Source organism: Ischnura elegans, chromosome 10 (genome assembly GCF_921293095.1).
Source record: "Ischnura elegans chromosome 10, ioIscEleg1.1, whole genome shotgun sequence".
In the NCBI taxonomy this organism is placed as follows: Eukaryota; Metazoa; Arthropoda; class Insecta; order Odonata; family Coenagrionidae; genus Ischnura; species Ischnura elegans.
In genome coordinates this window covers 7086077-7103374 of record NC_060255.1, presented here as the reverse complement: position 1 = coordinate 7103374, position 17298 = coordinate 7086077, and the positions used below count along the sequence as shown (strand labels likewise).

At 39.7% G+C, this 17298-nt stretch overlaps 1 protein-coding gene and 1 long non-coding RNA gene across 2 annotated transcripts; one reads left to right on the top strand and one right to left on the bottom strand.

The window, feature by feature from the left end:
• Positions 1-9627: 9627 nt before the first annotated feature.
• LOC124167218 lies at positions 9628-10534 on the bottom strand. The gene is made up of 3 exons (XM_046545091.1): positions 10404-10534; positions 10093-10164; positions 9628-9930 (listed from the first exon to the last, which is right to left on the bottom strand). The coding sequence occupies exons 1-3, from the start codon at positions 10471-10473 to the stop codon at positions 9701-9703; spliced, it is 372 nt and encodes a 123-aa protein (XP_046401047.1). The 5' UTR covers positions 10474-10534; the 3' UTR covers positions 9628-9700.
• A 224-nt stretch (positions 10535-10758) lies between these two features.
• On the top strand, positions 10759-11719 carry LOC124167219. The gene is made up of 2 exons (XR_006866633.1): positions 10759-10943; positions 11183-11719. It is a non-coding gene; the product is annotated as an uncharacterized LOC124167219 (long non-coding RNA).
• The last annotated feature ends 5579 nt before the right edge of the window (positions 11720-17298 follow it).

Here is a 17298-nt window from a genome sequence, read left to right as displayed (position 1 = left end):
AAATTATATGTTTAAATTTAGTCTTTCCTGAAATTAATTCAACGCGATGGCTCTTTCTTTAATTATGCTATATCTTGTTGTGTATAATATGTAAAAAAAACTTAGTGGACTATATTTAGGTTTTTACTCTGGTTTTGTGCGAAATGGTAGGAATCTCATATTTTGCAAATAACTGTGTATTGACCAACATACTATGAAAAAGCAAGTAAAGGTCCCATCATGTAGAATACTGGCATTATTGAAGTTATAATGCAATAAAATTTATAGCATTCAACTTCTATCCCTGCGCTCGTGTGACAAACAAGATTTTTTTTCTTCCCGCCAACAGCAGTGAGGAGTTACTCAGTTATCCCACTAATAAAAATTGAAGTTTTCAAATAAAATTGGAATGTATAAAAATCATTCTTCGCCTAAATAACGAAAAAGTTGTTGAGCTGAAATACAAAAAAAATCAAAGGGTCAAAAGAAAGAGATTATACAACATAAACATAATTTGAGTAACTGAGTCATTCCACATAGTCACGGAAGTGTTAAAATACACTGTTTCCACATCAGGTTAATATCGATACTGGGCCGATAGAAAATGTGCCTCTATGAACCTCTCTGGTCAATCTTGTGCTAAAGATTTCGCTTTGCTGAAAAATTCCAAGTGGGTAATATTGTTGTTAGTGAATGCGCACTTATATATCTTCACTTCGAAGACAAGAAAAAAAATTCTGTCCCCATCTAAAGCACGGTTTCCATGATAACGCCTTGTTCTTTCAGAGTCTTTTTCGGTTGAGTCCCCCCAACCCCGTATTGTCCCTACGCGCCTTTATCCAGCAAAATCTTGTCGTAGTACGGGAGCAGGGATATTGCAGTCATAACATGGCTGTCAGGGTTAAAATATGCCGGGGATCGCTTTCCGAAAGCAATTCTTCCTTGGCACTGCAGTCACACGGCAAGTGAGCGGGTAAAGTTATTCCACAATCTCGCAGAGATCACGAGTATTTATTCCTCCTGGGGATATGTCGATTTTTTTCGCCGGGAATTGATGCTGGGGTTCGTGGCGGATGAAGAGCGCCGCGGAAACATGGATTTAGACCCGGGAATAAATCCAGTTGAAGTGACTTCACCCACTTTCGTCTTGCTCTCGTGATATTCAACCCCCATGCTACGCCACGGTCTTGAGAAATGAGTTTTCCTCATGGTATCCAGGACTGTTCGCGCAGGCTCAAAGTTACACTCGTGAATATTCTATTATTTGGTGACGCATTTGTGATGAATGTCAACAAAATAACTGTGGGTAAGTTCTGTTCTGAGCAATTCATCTCTCGCGGTGTTCTACGATTCATATATTAGCCGTAAAAAAAGACTGTGAAATCCACATTCCAGTAACAATTTTATTGGATATGAATACTCTCAGGTCAGCTTAAATAGACTCTTGATGATTTTCATTTTATTTGCATTGCACCATATACATTAATTTCAGCGTTGTTATAGGCCCTCATCGTTTTATTGCTTGATGCCAGTACTCCTTTGCGATCACGCCTACGTGTCAAAATGTACAAGTACTAAAATAAAAGATATTTGCACTTTTACGCAATTATTTCGGCTAACAGAGCCAACATCTTGTGCAAGACATCACAGTGCTTGAAAACATCATATTTATATATTTGAGGAAGTGGTTGGGAAACAGATGTACCTACAGTGAGGAAATAGACTAATAGAGATGAACGGAAAAACCCGCGGGTAGAAGGAGGACTCTATATAGTAAAAACTGTACAACGACAACACTGAAAAGTCCACAGAAGCCAAGGAGGTGGAGATAAGTGTAATGGGCAGAGTGAAAGTGTCATTATGAATGGAGTAAGTAGCGAGGCTTGGAAGCGGTGGGGGAGAAAAGTCCTCGAAAGGGCAACTGAGAAAGGGGTGAGGATAGGATTAGCAGGATTTGAGGGAAGGGATTGAAGGGGGAAAATGGCCAATACAAAACGGAGGGAGGGGATGGGTAGACGGAATAACCCCTTGGAGGTTGTTGTGTAATGTATAAATTGCGTCCGGGAAGGTTGGAGGTCGAAGAGCAGGTGGGAGAAGTTAATGTATATAAAAAATATGTATATATTATGTATGGAAATAATGTAAAGAGATTATTAATTGAAACTATGTATATGTATGTTCTTTTTGGGACTTCAATCCACTTTACTTTCATTATGTAATTAATCATTACACTTGTTTCTTTTGTTCTTCGGTATCGTCTCGCGTGTCCCAAAAGGGGGGAGCATTGAGGCCAGATATCCACTTACGTTACGTGTGTGATGTGTGTTAATGTGTTTTCTTTGTTTTCTTTTATGTGTTTGTGGAGCATGAATGTTGAGAGGAGAGGGAGATAAATTGGAAGTTTACAGGCATGCCGCAGGACTGCAGCGAAGAGATTGGTCCTCTCTGAGGGCAGTTTTGAAGAAGATCGCCACTTTACTTCCGCGGCTGACCACGGCGGAGTAACTTGGGCGACGGGCGGCCAGCGGTCCAACTGCGATGCCAGTTTAAAGACCCGCGCGTAAGGAGAAGAGTGCGCGCGGGCCGAACAGACGACAAATTGTGTCGTCTGCTACGCGGTGTTGGGAAAAACGGCAACACTGTGGGTGCTAGGTAGTCAGCGAAGCGAAGGACTCCGTTCTCTCTCGGACTGCAACCTTCCCGCTGGACGCACCTAACTTGAACTCTCCTGACTTGAAGTAATTCTCAGTGATGAAGCATGGACTTCGGAGTATGTGGGTTGTATGATTGTGTGTGTGTTAGCGTAAGGTATGTGGCTGTTGGTTTCATTTTGGTTTAAGGGGAAAGATCAATTTATTGTTGTAATTTTGGGGGAACCCATATTTGGGACTATTCAGTGGACATTTGTCTCCAATTTATTTATTCATGTGTGTGAGGTTCGTCGAGTGCAGGGGTAATTGTGATGTCAGTGGATTGGAGTCGTTAGTGTGGATCAGGGAAAATCTTATTTTGTTTAATGGAACTGTCATTTTGTAGAAAACTCATAAGGTGCAATTGTTAAATAAATGCCCAAGTTGTGGTACGATTTGTTTTATAGAAGTGATTCTCTTTTCTTTTGGTTTATTGATCCCTTGCGTGAGGTGTCCCGGACGAATCCTCGTGGTTCTTTTAGTTTTAATTAAATGAATTCTCCACTGCTAGCTAGTCGCGAGCAAGTTTATGTAACGCGGAACTACCCTCGTCTTTTGGGTTCTGAGATTTAGCATTGGTAATTGTAAGAGGGTTACTTTATGGCGTTACAGTTGTTGATTAAGGAGTGGATGATGAAATAATTTGGCTATTTGTTTTCTGGAAGGGGATCTTAAGGGGAGGAGAGTGGGTGACAAACACTGGTTCATTCATGAGCATATTCGTATCGATTTTTTATAATTTCAAATTACAATGAAATGTCAAGCCTTGTGCCTTTATCTTCAACTTTGAAAATTTCTAGACGGAAATGACAAGTCTGTGTTAAGATTTTGGCGCTTACTGACGTTTAATCCCAGTTTTTATAGCACCCTTTGTGTTCTTTCATTCTGGTAATGAAGCTTCTACTTGTCTGGCGAATGTGACACATGTTGCATGAAACACAATTAACTTTGTATACGCCGGATCAATGGAGTAGTAATCTCTGGTACGACACAGAATTTTACCAAGTTCTCTTGGTTTGTAAATAGAAACACTGAATTAATCTTTGGGGAATTTGCGAGGAAGTTCACTGAAAAGATGTCCCACAAGCGAAAATTGGCACTGGTTTCGACAGTTCCTCAATGGTGCAACTTTGTCCCTTTACTCTGTTGTGCCTTTGAGAATGCCATCTTAAGTGCCGCAACCGGTTGAGCGATGCCTGGAAAACGACGAAGTCGATATATCACTCCCACTAATATGACAATATTCCACGACATCGAGCCATCGGCGATTAAATCGTTCCTTCATTTTTCTCTCCAGAGTGTTAATGGAACGATGCTAGCAATCAATGCTCAATCACTTTTGAAACTGCTTTTTTTACTGGCACATTACTTCACTCGTGTCCCTCACCACCTGTTTGCTAAAATTTGGTTTTTCGTAAAACCTTCTCTGTGTGTGATTAATGAAAGTGTTAATGATGGCGCTTAAATTTTGGGTATTTACTTGGGTTTCAAGATCAGTTTTATCGGTATTGTTAATTAGCCAATTTTCTTTGTTTATTAATCAATACAATCAACTAAATTTTCTTATTATACACGTACGTCTTGCAAATCTGGAAATATGCTGTAAAGGAGATGTTACCACCTAGCTTAATCTAGCTAGCTTAATCACCTGTATGACGAAATGATCATTTATAATCAATGAAAGGCAGACCGACTTCTTGTATGGATCTAAAATAGTACGTCGAATTTCAGGGAATATAATTCTAATCATCGCGCACTCCACCTAATACTCTCTGCTCTCGTCGTCATAGCGATCCCTGCCTCCAAGATTAGGTACCTAGCGCAGTCCAGTCTCGAGTTCTGTCCAAGGTGGACTTGTATTCGCAGTGAGATTTGAAGTGGGGCAGGCAAGGCATACCTACTCGAAGTGCGAATCCAATTGATCCTCTCCAACCCTTGGGATCCATCCAGCTCCGCTTCCTTCTCGTATGGCTATACTGTCTCATCTCTCTCGTTACCATAGCAGTCAAGGCGAGAGCTACTGTACTGGTGGCTCTCTGGGTACCTCGGCAAAACGCATCACTATAGATCGTCGCGTATACCCCCAACCTTGGAAATGAAGCTCAGAAATATTTCAAGACGTTCTTATGTAATGCCTGAATCACACTACCACTGGCCATGAACACAGTCAAGGGTGTTAGCGAGCATGCAAGCAAATGCAGAATATTCAGAATCATGCGATTCAGAGGTACCGTATTGGAAAGGGTGCATAATCGCGTGAATGCTCTCTGGTATGTATTTTCTCATCATTGATGCTGTGTTTCTATTCTTGCTCCTTCGTATAAGTCGGATTCTCTTTGCGTTTATATTGAGAATTTTAATTGTTTATATCCAAAAAGTAAAATAGAGATTTTCTGGACTTCGAGGTGATTTAATTTCATATTGACGTGATATTTATTTCTTAAACTTACTCTTTCGTTCCGCAAAAATAGCTTTCCATCAGGGCAACAAATCCAAAATAGCCTTCTGCGATTCCGAAGAATCGTGAGATTCAGGCGAGACCATTTCCGAGCACTCTAGGATTCGTTCTGAAAATTCTGTTCACGATAGGAGCCTAGGACATTTTATTGGCCAAGGATCGAATGATTTAGGCTTATGAATGACTTTATGCAATCTGTACGAGCAATTACTGGCTTAAGCGTTAAAGTTGATAAATGATAAGCTATATACGAATAAATTCCCCCTTTTAAGAACATATTTTCATGCCATTGTGACCCCAAATATATAGTTGTTACGTACGTACTGAAAATATTGCTCCTTTATCGTCAAATGGTAGCGAAATGCATTTATTTATTCTTGAAAAATAAGCTGCAAAACTTTATTAAAACGCTGACATACATTTCGAGGTTTTTCACCAATTTTTACATGGCGTGCAGCTGTAGGAAAATTGCAAAACATTCAATCTTACATTCCATATCGTGTACTTCTGCATTTTTTATCTGTGAAGGGTATATTTTTAAAACAAAAACTGTGGAAAATTTGGTGCAATTTGCTATTCGAGTGCTTGAGAGAGAGAGAGAGAGTAGCTTTCCTCCGAATACGTGTGCCCCGTTGTCGAAACCACTTTACCCCATGGCCACCCCGAGTCCTCCCCTAAGAAATGGAGGTGAGCGTTCCATTTATTCCTCCGGATGTCTTCCAGAGGATCAACCCGCGTTCTGGAAAAAGCTTTCTCACTTCGGCTTTCGATACCCTCGTTACATTTCCGGCCCCCTCATTCTCCACGCCCTCTCCTCGTAGACTTTATGCAAATGAGGAGAGGCGTGAGTGTAGGGGAGAGAAGTGATTCCTGCAACAGCATTCCCAAGCCGGGAAAAACTTTCCGGTTGATTGCACAGCCAAACTTTTGTTTACTCACACCCTTAGCACGGGAATGGGTGGGTTACCTTTCGATTCCATTTCCGCGGCCGATATTCATATTCGGATATTTGATATCCTTAGAAAACTATTAAGGGTAGCACCAAGAATAAATCGAATTGCAATGAAATTCCACTTTTCTTCAGCCACATGCAACGGCGCATTCATTAATGTGATTATAAAAAATTCATTTCGTATACATCGACGTCTACATAATACCCTGCGAGCCACCTCTAGGGTGTTTGGCAGGGGGTGACAAATCACCAACATGCAGCATGCAAGAGGACCGCCACATGCACACCGCACGGTCATAGAAATATTACGCACACTAGCAAAATAAACATGCTTATTCATAATAAAACTTGCTGATAGTTAGTTACTAGAGAAATACATGCAAGATTAGAACTATGAAAGAAAAAATCTAATGCCTAGCGTTCGACGCCATTAATCCTTTCAATTGATACCACGGCTGGCTGAAGAAAAGTGGAATTACATTGCAATTCGATTTATTCTTGGTGCTCTGGTGAGGAATGCCCTTTATATGAAGAAGAAATGCATGACGTCGACGACCACGATCATTACGATGACTACATGAAGATGATTAAAATACTTATTTTCATATGCATTTGTATTAATTTATTATTTGTCGATTTACGTTTAATTTTCGTGTATTTTTGTGTAAATAAATGTCTATGGGAGAAAGTAGCAATTATCTAATTTATGCCAAAATAAGAAGTTTATAAGTATTGCAATATTATAAAGGCTGTTTGTAAGGTTTAAATCGTTAAACAAATGAAATAAGTATATTTTAATTAGGACACTGACAAAAAATGTATTTTTTATGGTAAATATTATTTTCACATTATAAGGGTTGGTGAAATATTGATAAAAATGTTAAAAAATATAGCACATTCGTGATTAAACAAACCCAGAAGTAAACTTTACTCAAATACACATTAAAAATGTAGTTTTTGGAAATAAGGGGATATTTTAACCCCTAAAATATATAAAGTGCCAATCGGCATAATATAGATTTTGGATATGAGGGTAAGAATAGTCTAATACAATTTTTTTTAACAGAATTCAGTTTTGAAAATATAGCAATTTTTTGTATTTGTTGAGCTTAATTTCATGAACTAAAACCAGAAGTAAAAGTTGCGGAGGAAATTATCGTGAAGCGTTTAAGTATGGTGAGGAGGGAGGCTTATTTATTTATTAAAGTATTCTACCGATTAAGGTAGGTTTCCATGGAGTATTTGAGAAGAATTCTGGGATCGTCCCATTCCATCACGCACTTCCCTCTTCAATTCACAATAAGACCTACTCCCTTTCATTCTATCTAAAAAGCTTACTTCCTGTCTCCTGTTACCTAGCATTCTACCCTCTAACACTGTTTTCAACATCCTTTAACCGCTAAGTACTCGCTCCATCCATACCTTCTGTCTCCTCCTTATCTCAAATAAAAGCCGCCTCTCCTCACCCACCGCGTCCAATACTTCGTCGTTCCTCCTCCTCTCCGTCCACTTCACCTTCTCCATTCTACACTACACCCACATATCGAGTCTTCTCTCGCCCTACTTCCTAAGTGTCCACGTTTCTGCACCATTAAGTTCTAAACTTAAATTCAAACTCTTCTCCATCCTTTTCTTTATATTCTTACATAGCGAACCTCTCATGAGTTCAATACTGTTAATGAAAGCCTCCTTTGTAATGCTAATTCTCTTACTTATGTATTCACTAATGTATGCGTTTTCAGTGGCGCAGCGAGGGGTGGGGGGTTAGGGGGATGAAACCCCCCCAGAGCTCAGAGAAATTTTTTAGGTCAATCCATTTCACTTGTTTGGATCAGTATTACTTATAGAATAGTGTTAGGAGTAATCGAATATCCCTCGGAAACTCGCCATTTTGAGCTATTATTCTTAAAATTTTTCTAAAGGAGGATCCCGGCAACTCCTGCTTACCCTGGTGGGTATGCAATACCCCCACACGCATAGTTATTAGTTGCGTCTAAAACCCCCCCCAAGCCTTAATTCTTAGCTGCGCCCATGTACGTTTTCCTCTTACTTCCTAAATAGTTGAAATGGTCAATCTGCTCAAGTTGTTCAGCACGCACCTTAATCTTAAGTCTAACATGCATCGCTCGTGTTGCTTTACAAAGCCGTATAGCATTGGTCTACTTGTATTTAAGAGGGAGTCTTGAGTGGATAAAATATCTTGCAGGTATTTTCATCAGGGATGGCTGCACAATCAGGGTGTGGTAATGGTAACAGGCTTAGGTTGTCTAAGTGGGAGGGTGGTTTTAAGCACGGTGCTAAACTTGTGATCTCTTATGGGTGAACCGAGGATTGGTAGAGAATATCTGGAAAGTGGACTTCTGGATTGAAAGTTTGGGATAATAAGCTTACAGAACATACTATTGGAAATAAGCATCGGTGCAGTATATTTCAGATGAGAGGAGGATGAATTATTTATCCACGCGATGTTATTCAGTAACGCACGATTTCCTTCAATTTTTATTTTTATATTTTTTTAGGATACTCGCGGCGTAGAAGTTAAGTTTGAAGGTAGAGAAGTACATTTAAAGAACGCCAGTGAAATATATTCTGTGTACACCTATTGAGGGATAATGAGAGACGGAACGCTTGGTGTGTGGATGGCTGCTAGCGTAGTGGACTTATTGTAATTCTTGCGGCCGGGATATGATCATAGAAGTTGTACATTTTATGGCTTCATAGTTAAATGTCTACGCCTATAATGGTGAAGTTGGTGATTAAAATGGAAGATAAGTATTAAATGATAGAAGGCAAACGAGTTAGATGAATAGAGAAGGCTATTTAGAGAGACGTCGCGTCGTAGGGCTATGAGAAGGAGGTTATCGTCAATATATCTAAGGGTAAGTAGGGTCTTTTGATGGTAATCCTCAAAGAAATTTTCTTCAATCACGCAAAGCAAAAGATTTGTGTAAGAAAGCCTAAAACTAGCCCGAAAAGACATGCCGACACATTCCGATAGCTTTTTTATTATAAGGGAAGGCATTAAGGATTAGAATCAATAGGAGAGATCAAACAGAAAGCCGGTGCTGGGGATTTAAAATGATGATCCTAGTCTGTGGCAGATATTGAAAGAAGCGATTCACTCAAATATGGGATAAGGGCGTAAAATACATTTACGTCCATGGTGTCAATGATAGCAAGATATTGGGATGGAGGGAAATAGATTTGAGCCTAGAAAGAAAGTAATGGGAGGCTACGACCTATGATGAAAGAGACTTAACGAAAAATGGGGATAGGCAACTACGAAATATTGATACGTTCCAATGGAGAGTTTCGTCAGGATACGTTTATAGGGATTAGGTTTTTTTTCTTTACGAGTTGTAAGAATGATATTGGTAAATGGCAAAAATATGTGAGATAGTAAAATAAGGTAATTTTCGTTTGGCTTAGTCCCTCAGAGCGACTTTATGTTTTCCGCAGGGCGTTCAATTCGCTCTTGAAATCAGAGTTCTGGTCTGACAGTTAAGGTGAGGTAGACGTTACTTAAATGTATAAATAAATAAATGAAATTACTTTCTAAGATTTTTAATCAGGTATCATTGGATATTGATACAATGCGGGCCTTTATTGACCATTATGAATTCAGTTACGAACATTGATAAAAGTTTGCCTTCCTTTACGCTTCATCTTATTATTGCCCCCAGCGTCAGGTGCACCACTGTCATTGCTTTCGTCATCAGTGTCGCTATCACCTTGTCCTGTTTCATCTTCATCATCTGGGCCCTGATCATCACGATCATCGTAACCGTTCTCTTCATTAAAATCTTCTTCATACACCCCTCTTGCCTCTTCGATAGTACCTTCTGCCATCCCTTAAGAAAAGATTGAGAATGTTTTACTGCATCAAAAGTTGACAAGGCGTGGGAATTCTTTATATATATATAACATTTAATATTAATACCACAAGATGCCTTTTAGTTAGGGTAGACGATAATAATGTAATTTTTCCTTATCAGCGATACAGAAAATCTTACCTTCAAAAGCTTTATGGTGAGCAGGTGTAATGGCTGGATCTTTGACGGGAGCTGCGTCGGTCAGTCCTCGTTCTGTTTGGAATGGATAATATTGATTAAGATTTGCTGCGAATTTCGACGATAAATTAAGAAACAAAATGAAGTTTACAATTTGAAATATAAATTTTTGAATAGTCCAAAACTGGTTGTTACATGTGCAGTTGATAGATTTTAAAAATTTAACCAACTTTTAAAGATGGTGTCTTATCAAAAGGACGAGGAATCAGATGGAGGAACATTCCGCAGTTAAATGTTGATATATAGCAACTCACCCGATTGGAAAAAGTTGATGCCGATGGCCAAGATTCCTACGAGGAGGAAGACTTTTGCGTTGACCACCATCTTGTCTGCAACACGGAATACACTTTCGCTTGATCTCGAAGATCAAAGGTGAGGAGCACTGTGAAACCTACGGCTTATATGCGCTGAGGATCACCGTAGACCCAAATCGCCCACGCTGATGACTTCCCGTCCTCAATGTGATCACGTGATTTCGGTGATTCATCGGCGTGATATTCATTTGTTCATTCAACGGCAGCAAAATAACTAGCGGAAATGAGCGTCATGATCAGCACGGCAATGAATCACCGAAATCACGTGATCACATTGAGGACGGGAAGTCATCAGCGTGGGCGATTTGGGTCTACGGTGATCCTCAGCGCATATAAGCCGTAGGTTTCACAGTGCTCCTCACCTTTGATCTTCGAGATCAAGCGAAAGTGTATTCCGTGTTGCAGACAAGATGGTGGTCAACGCAAAAGTCTTCCTCCTCGTAGGAATCTTGGCCATCGGCATCAACTTTTTCCAATCGGGTGAGTTGCTATATATCAACATTTAACTGCGGAATGTTCCTCCATCTGATTCCTCGTCCTTTTGATAAGACACCATCTTTAAAAGTTGGTTAAATTTTTAAAATCTATCAACTGCACATGTAACAACCAGTTTTGGACTATTCAAAAATTTATATTTCAAATTGTAAACTTCATTTTGTTTCTTAATTTATCGTCGAAATTCGCAGCAAATCTTAATCAATATTATCCATTCCAAACAGAACGAGGACTGACCGACGCAGCTCCCGTCAAAGATCCAGCCATTACACCTGCTCACCATAAAGCTTTTGAAGGTAAGATTTTCTGTATCGCTGATAAGGAAAAATTACATTATTATCGTCTACCCTAACTAAAAGGCATCTTGTGGTATTAATATTAAATGTTATATATATATAAAGAATTCCCACGCCTTGTCAACTTTTGATGCAGTAAAACATTCTCAATCTTTTCTTAAGGGATGGCAGAAGGTACTATCGAAGAGGCAAGAGGGGTGTATGAAGAAGATTTTAATGAAGAGAACGGTTACGATGATCGTGATGATCAGGGCCCAGATGATGAAGATGAAACAGGACAAGGTGATAGCGACACTGATGACGAAAGCAATGACAGTGGTGCACCTGACGCTGGGGGCAATAATGAGATGAAGCGTAAAGGAAGGAAAACTTTTATCAATGGTCGTAACTGAATTCATAATGGTCAATAAAGGCCCGCATTGTATCAATATCCAATGATACCTGATTAAAAATCTTAGAAAGTAATTTCATTTATTTATTTATACATTTAAGTAACGTCTACCTCACCTTAACTGTCAGACCAGAACTCTGATTTCAAGAGCGAATTGAACGCCCTGCGGAAAACATAAGGTCGCTCTGAGGGTCTAAGCCAGACGAACATTACCTTATTTTACCATCTCACATATCTTTGCCATTTACCAATATCATTCTTACAACTCGTAAAGAAAAAAAACCTAATCCCTATAAACGTATCCTGACGAAACTCTCCAATGGAGCGTATCAATATTTCGTAGATGCCTATCTCCATTTTTCGTTAAGTCTCTTTCATCATAGGTCATAGCCTCCCATTACTTTCTTTCTAGGCTCAAATCTATTTCCCTCCATCCCAATATCTTGCTATCATTGACACCATGGGCGTAAATGTATTTTACGCCCCTATCCCATATTTGAGTGAATCGCTTCTTTCAATTTCTGCCACAGACTAGGATCGTCATTTTAAATCCCAGCACCGGCTTTCTGTTTGATCTCTCCTATTGATTCTAATCCTTAATGCCTTCCCTTTTAACAAAAAACTATCGGAATGTGTCGGCATGTCTTTTCGGGCTAACTTGTCTTCCATTTTCATCACCAAATTCACCATTATAGGCGTAGACATTTAACTATGAAGCCATAAAATATACAACTTCTATGATCATATCGCGGCCGCAAGAATTACAATATGTCCACTGCACCAGCAGCCATCCACACACCAAGCGTTCCGTCTCTCATTATCCCTCAATAGGTGTACACAGAATATATTTCACTGGCGTTCTTTAAATGTACTTCTCTACCTTCAAACTTAACTTCTACGCCGCGAGTATCCTAAAAAAAATATAAAAATAAAAATTGAAGGAAATCGTGCGTTACTGAATAACATCGCGTGGATAAATAATTCATCCTCCTCTCATCTGAAATATACTGCACCGATGCTTATTTCTTATATATATATGTAGAAAAGGACACTCACAAAGAATCTTGCAAACGTTTCAGTGGGTTGACCCGCTATCCTCAGTGCTGAAAGTGAACTGCTGCCGGCAGATCCTCTAGTAGCCCTCCTTGGTGAAGTAGTGGGGGTGGAAGAAGGGGTAGCAATATCATGACTTTCTTGGACAGACGTAACTTCCTCCACAACTGTCAGCACGGATTCCGAGAAGGTAGATCAAGCGAAACTCAGCTCGCGCTCTTTCTTCACGACGTTTTAAAATCTGGTGAATCAAAAAGACAAGTAGACGCACCATTTCTAGATTTTCAGAAAGCTTTCGAAACTGTACCTCACAACAAACTTTTATACAAATTATAGTCATGCGGATTGAACGAGACAGTTGTATACTGGATACGCGACTTCCGCAGAGATCGTAAACAAAAAGTAGTTGTTGACGGAATTAGCTCTGATGTTGTAAATGTTACATCAGGTTTTCCACAAGGAAGCGTAATCGGCCCCCTGTTGTTCATTATATACATTAATGATCTCTGCCCTCGCATTAGCAATAAAATACGCTTATTTGCTGACGAAGCTGTCATCTATCGCGAAATTAGTGATCACTCTGACTATGAAATTCTATGATCTGACTTAAACAACGTTCATTTGTGGCGCCAAGAGTGGGGACTCGAACTTAATATGAACAAATGCATGGCGGTACATTTCTTGCGGAATTCGTCCAGTTCTAACCATGTTTATGCAGTGGATGGTATTAACATAAAGGCAACAGACGAAGTGAAATACCTGGGAGTTACGATAACCTCGAAACTCACGTGGGGAACACATATAAAGAATATTTGCGGCATAGCCCTGAAGAAATTAGGATTCGTCAAGAGTATTGTGGGAAGATTTACGGATGAGAAAGTGAAAGAAAGGTGCTATTTCGCTCTCATCCGACCGCCCCTTGAATATGCAGCGAGCGTATGGGATCCGATGCAGAAAGACTTAATCCGCGAACTGAATAAAAGACAAAAGAAGGCTGTGCGTTTCGTCAAAAACTTCTACGGGCGTACAGACAGCGTTACCCAGATGTTAAGCGAATTAAGCTGGGAGACATTGGAGACTCGGAGGCTGCGCGCTAGGCTTAGATTGCTTGAACAATTGAGAATGGATATCTTTAAGAGCGACACAGAGAACATAATATTAGAGCCACACTATATTTCCAGGTCCAATAGAAGCAATAAATTAAGAGAGATGTTTTGCCGAACGGGTAGACATGGGAATTCGTTTTTCCCCCGAACCATAAAGGACTTTAATAAACGCTAGTCCCAACCTCGTTAGAGTACTTCTTTTTTTTATTAGCTGTAAACGGCTGGTGTCCTAACACCCCCTGCCACACGCCTTTTATGCGGCTCGCGGGGTATTATATAGATGTAGATGTAGATATAGATATAATGCCTCGACATCAGCTTTCTTAACACAATTGTCACCTCATTCAACTCATATGCTTCTGTATCATTGAATCCTTCCATTTTAAGTAATAATGTCACCACATTAGGCATATACATACACATTACCAGCCATAAAATATACAATATTTCAGTTGATTCCTCTGATGCTAATAAAAGCAATACGTTCAATTCACCAGCTTCCATCCACCACACACCAAAGGTTACATCCCTAATTATCTCTCTATATGCGGAGATAAAATGTGCGATTACAGTTACGATCTTCTAAGGTTCCTTTCAAAAGTACATCCCCATCTCATTCCCCTGCTTTCCTCGCGATGCGGCGTTAAAAAAATTTGAAAAAGAATCGTATGTTACCAAATAAACCCCGCGCTGATAAAAATTGCTCCCCCTCTTTTCTCACAAATTACATTCATAACACTACTGCCTCACATGAAATCCTATAGGACTTGTACTCCATTTAATCTAACCACAAATCGAACTGCCAGATTTTCTCTTCCACAGCACGGATGACCTATGAAAGACAACCAAGTTCAAGCACCATTTTTAAAGCCACCCGCCCACATCAACAATCTCAGCCAGTCACCACCCGTGTCCGGTGTAGGGTATAGTCTAATGTGGAAGGCATAATACAACATAGCTCTTCTAGAATTAAGATGTCATCTTTTGATATCTATGCAGTGTTATCCTAATGTTATGGTTTCTTTAAAAAAATTGTTTGTTTTTTCATAATTATCACAACGAGTTATCACCTTAAATTCTTGTAATTAATCTGTTAAATCTAAGTGCCATTATTTATTTAGCTTTTGAAAATAATGTTTTTGCTCAATTTTTTTCATGCTCTTGGCGATCTGCACTGGCTGCATTTGTCTTTGATTCTATTTATTTACTTATTTTCTTCTATTTTTCTACCAATGCTGAAAATGTAGAAAGCTGTACATTTATTTTGTCATGGGCCATATTGCCCACGATAATAAACGAAATTATTATTATGCTCATCAATCGGGTTTATTTTCCTAGGAGTATATACTTACGGTGAAAAACCTCGCAAATAGGCGTTACCGAAGGCTTTGGATCCTATGCGATCGTTTCATCAAAGCATTGTGAGCTACTTATCACAGAAAAAAGCTTCATAGGGTAGCGCTGGGGAAGCTGAGGTTTTTCGAGACCTTGAGCGCTGCATGCCGTCGGACACCCTCGTTGCAAAAGCGCATCAAATCTTTGGACGCACATTGCATTGTATTCCTCCCAGAATTTCCACTCTTAACCCCACGGTAGCATCCCGTGGCGGTCCAACTAATGGGAGGTGGTATCTTCCATGGAGACGGAGCGTTTCCGGGTCGTTTCGGCTCTTCCTACCCATACTGTGTCGGCCTCCCGTCCATTGCCACTGAAGGGAGACATATTTGCGTGCGATGTAAAGCGAATAACCATCGAAAGATAGGCGAAACGGACGAGCCTTTAGCCCTCATTTCATTTCTTCTGGAGCTTCATGTAGTTCAACGGCGTCGACTTCCCCATGAGAAAATTCGCGCAATTCGATTGTTGGGTGGAGTTCCGTACTCACTTCAAGGATTCGGGGATATTTGACGCAGTAATGCATTTGATTTAAAGAGGGGATATTTCCAAATACGCGCTAAATTCATTCGAATTAATGTAGATCATTTAAGTGTTTAGAATTAGTTGGATATAGGTACTGTGTTTGCATAATAATGACTAAAACTAATGCAATGATATTCATTTAAGAAGCGGACTGTCCTGGAATGTATAGTGTATTTGACTAAGGTTTGTATTTCATACTGGTACTGAAAATTTTCGACAGTGTAAAAAAATAGAATGCCTACAAGGAGCTGTTCCGTGGCGTTATTCGTGGGGAGAATTTCACAAAGTGGTCCAGAAGCTTCGGCCATTGAAAAACCGACATTGTATTGGAGACTATTTTGTTTACTGTGTTAGATGCCCATAGTTAATTTCGAATGGACGAATAAACGGGAGTCAATCCCATCCTAAGTCAAGGTTGTATTTAAACTGTAGAATTTTGAAGAGGGCTAATAATATATTGCCTACGCTGAGTAATCCCTTAATAATAAATGAAATGAAAAAATTCTGATAGTCCATAACCTCCCTGTATTGTCTCGTTTTCATCGTTCAGCTTAAATATCATGCGCAAAATAATTTAATACCGCAATTTATTTGCATAGCGTTGATTTTTCGATTTGAATGAGTGTAACAACAGATATCTTTTCGTCACTGCCATTCCCTTTCACACCAGCTCTAAATCCTAAACTTTTGGGCTCCCATGGCCATCATCCCACCTTTTTCGACGTAAATCGTACCAAAATATTTTGATTTTCCGTCATAAATAACACTCAGAAGGGGCAAGCTCCGAACTTGCTGCGATAAAAATCTAGGAAAAATGCCTTCGCGAATAAAAACATTAAAACAAAAAAGCAAAAGTTGTGAATTGTCCCTTGGTATTATCCTCGGCGTCATCAAGTGCCCCTGGCGATAGTTCAAGCGTGTAATGCAAAAAGATAAAAAATAAAGAGTTTTCGTGCCGACGCAAAGTCCGAGTGGATTCGGCTTCTTTTGTTTTCATCGCCTCCTCATCCTCGCCACCGCCTCCCGAGCACGCATTATTCCCCGACGAGAAAGATTTCCAGCACCACCCAATTGCCTCTGAGCATCATCCCACAGCCGATTCTACTCCTAGGCACACTTGATGCTCCTCCTCCTCCTACAAGCAGCTCTCCTCGCAAATGACGCCATGTTTTCGGTTTTCTATTGCTTGGATAAGGATAAGTCTGCATCCAAAGTCACCAGGTACGATTTCTCTTCTCCGTGGAAGAACTAAAATGCAATGTCCCACCTTATTTTCATCACCGCGCTTTGTTCTTATCACCGAAATTATACCATTTGAGAATTCTCCGCCACGCAGTTGGTTTAAAAAATGTCTTGCATTTTATTAAATGGTGATAATTCTTTTATGGGTTCTTCCAAATTTCCTCCCACGGTGTTCTGGAAATTTTATTTCGTTACAATAAAATTTACCCCGAAAATATTTCTTCTATATTATTGCTTATAATTCATTTGTACAATTACCTTTTTAATTTACGCGCGTATAGATGAGTACCATTATTAATTATTTAGTCACTGTCAATCAATATGCTGCATTA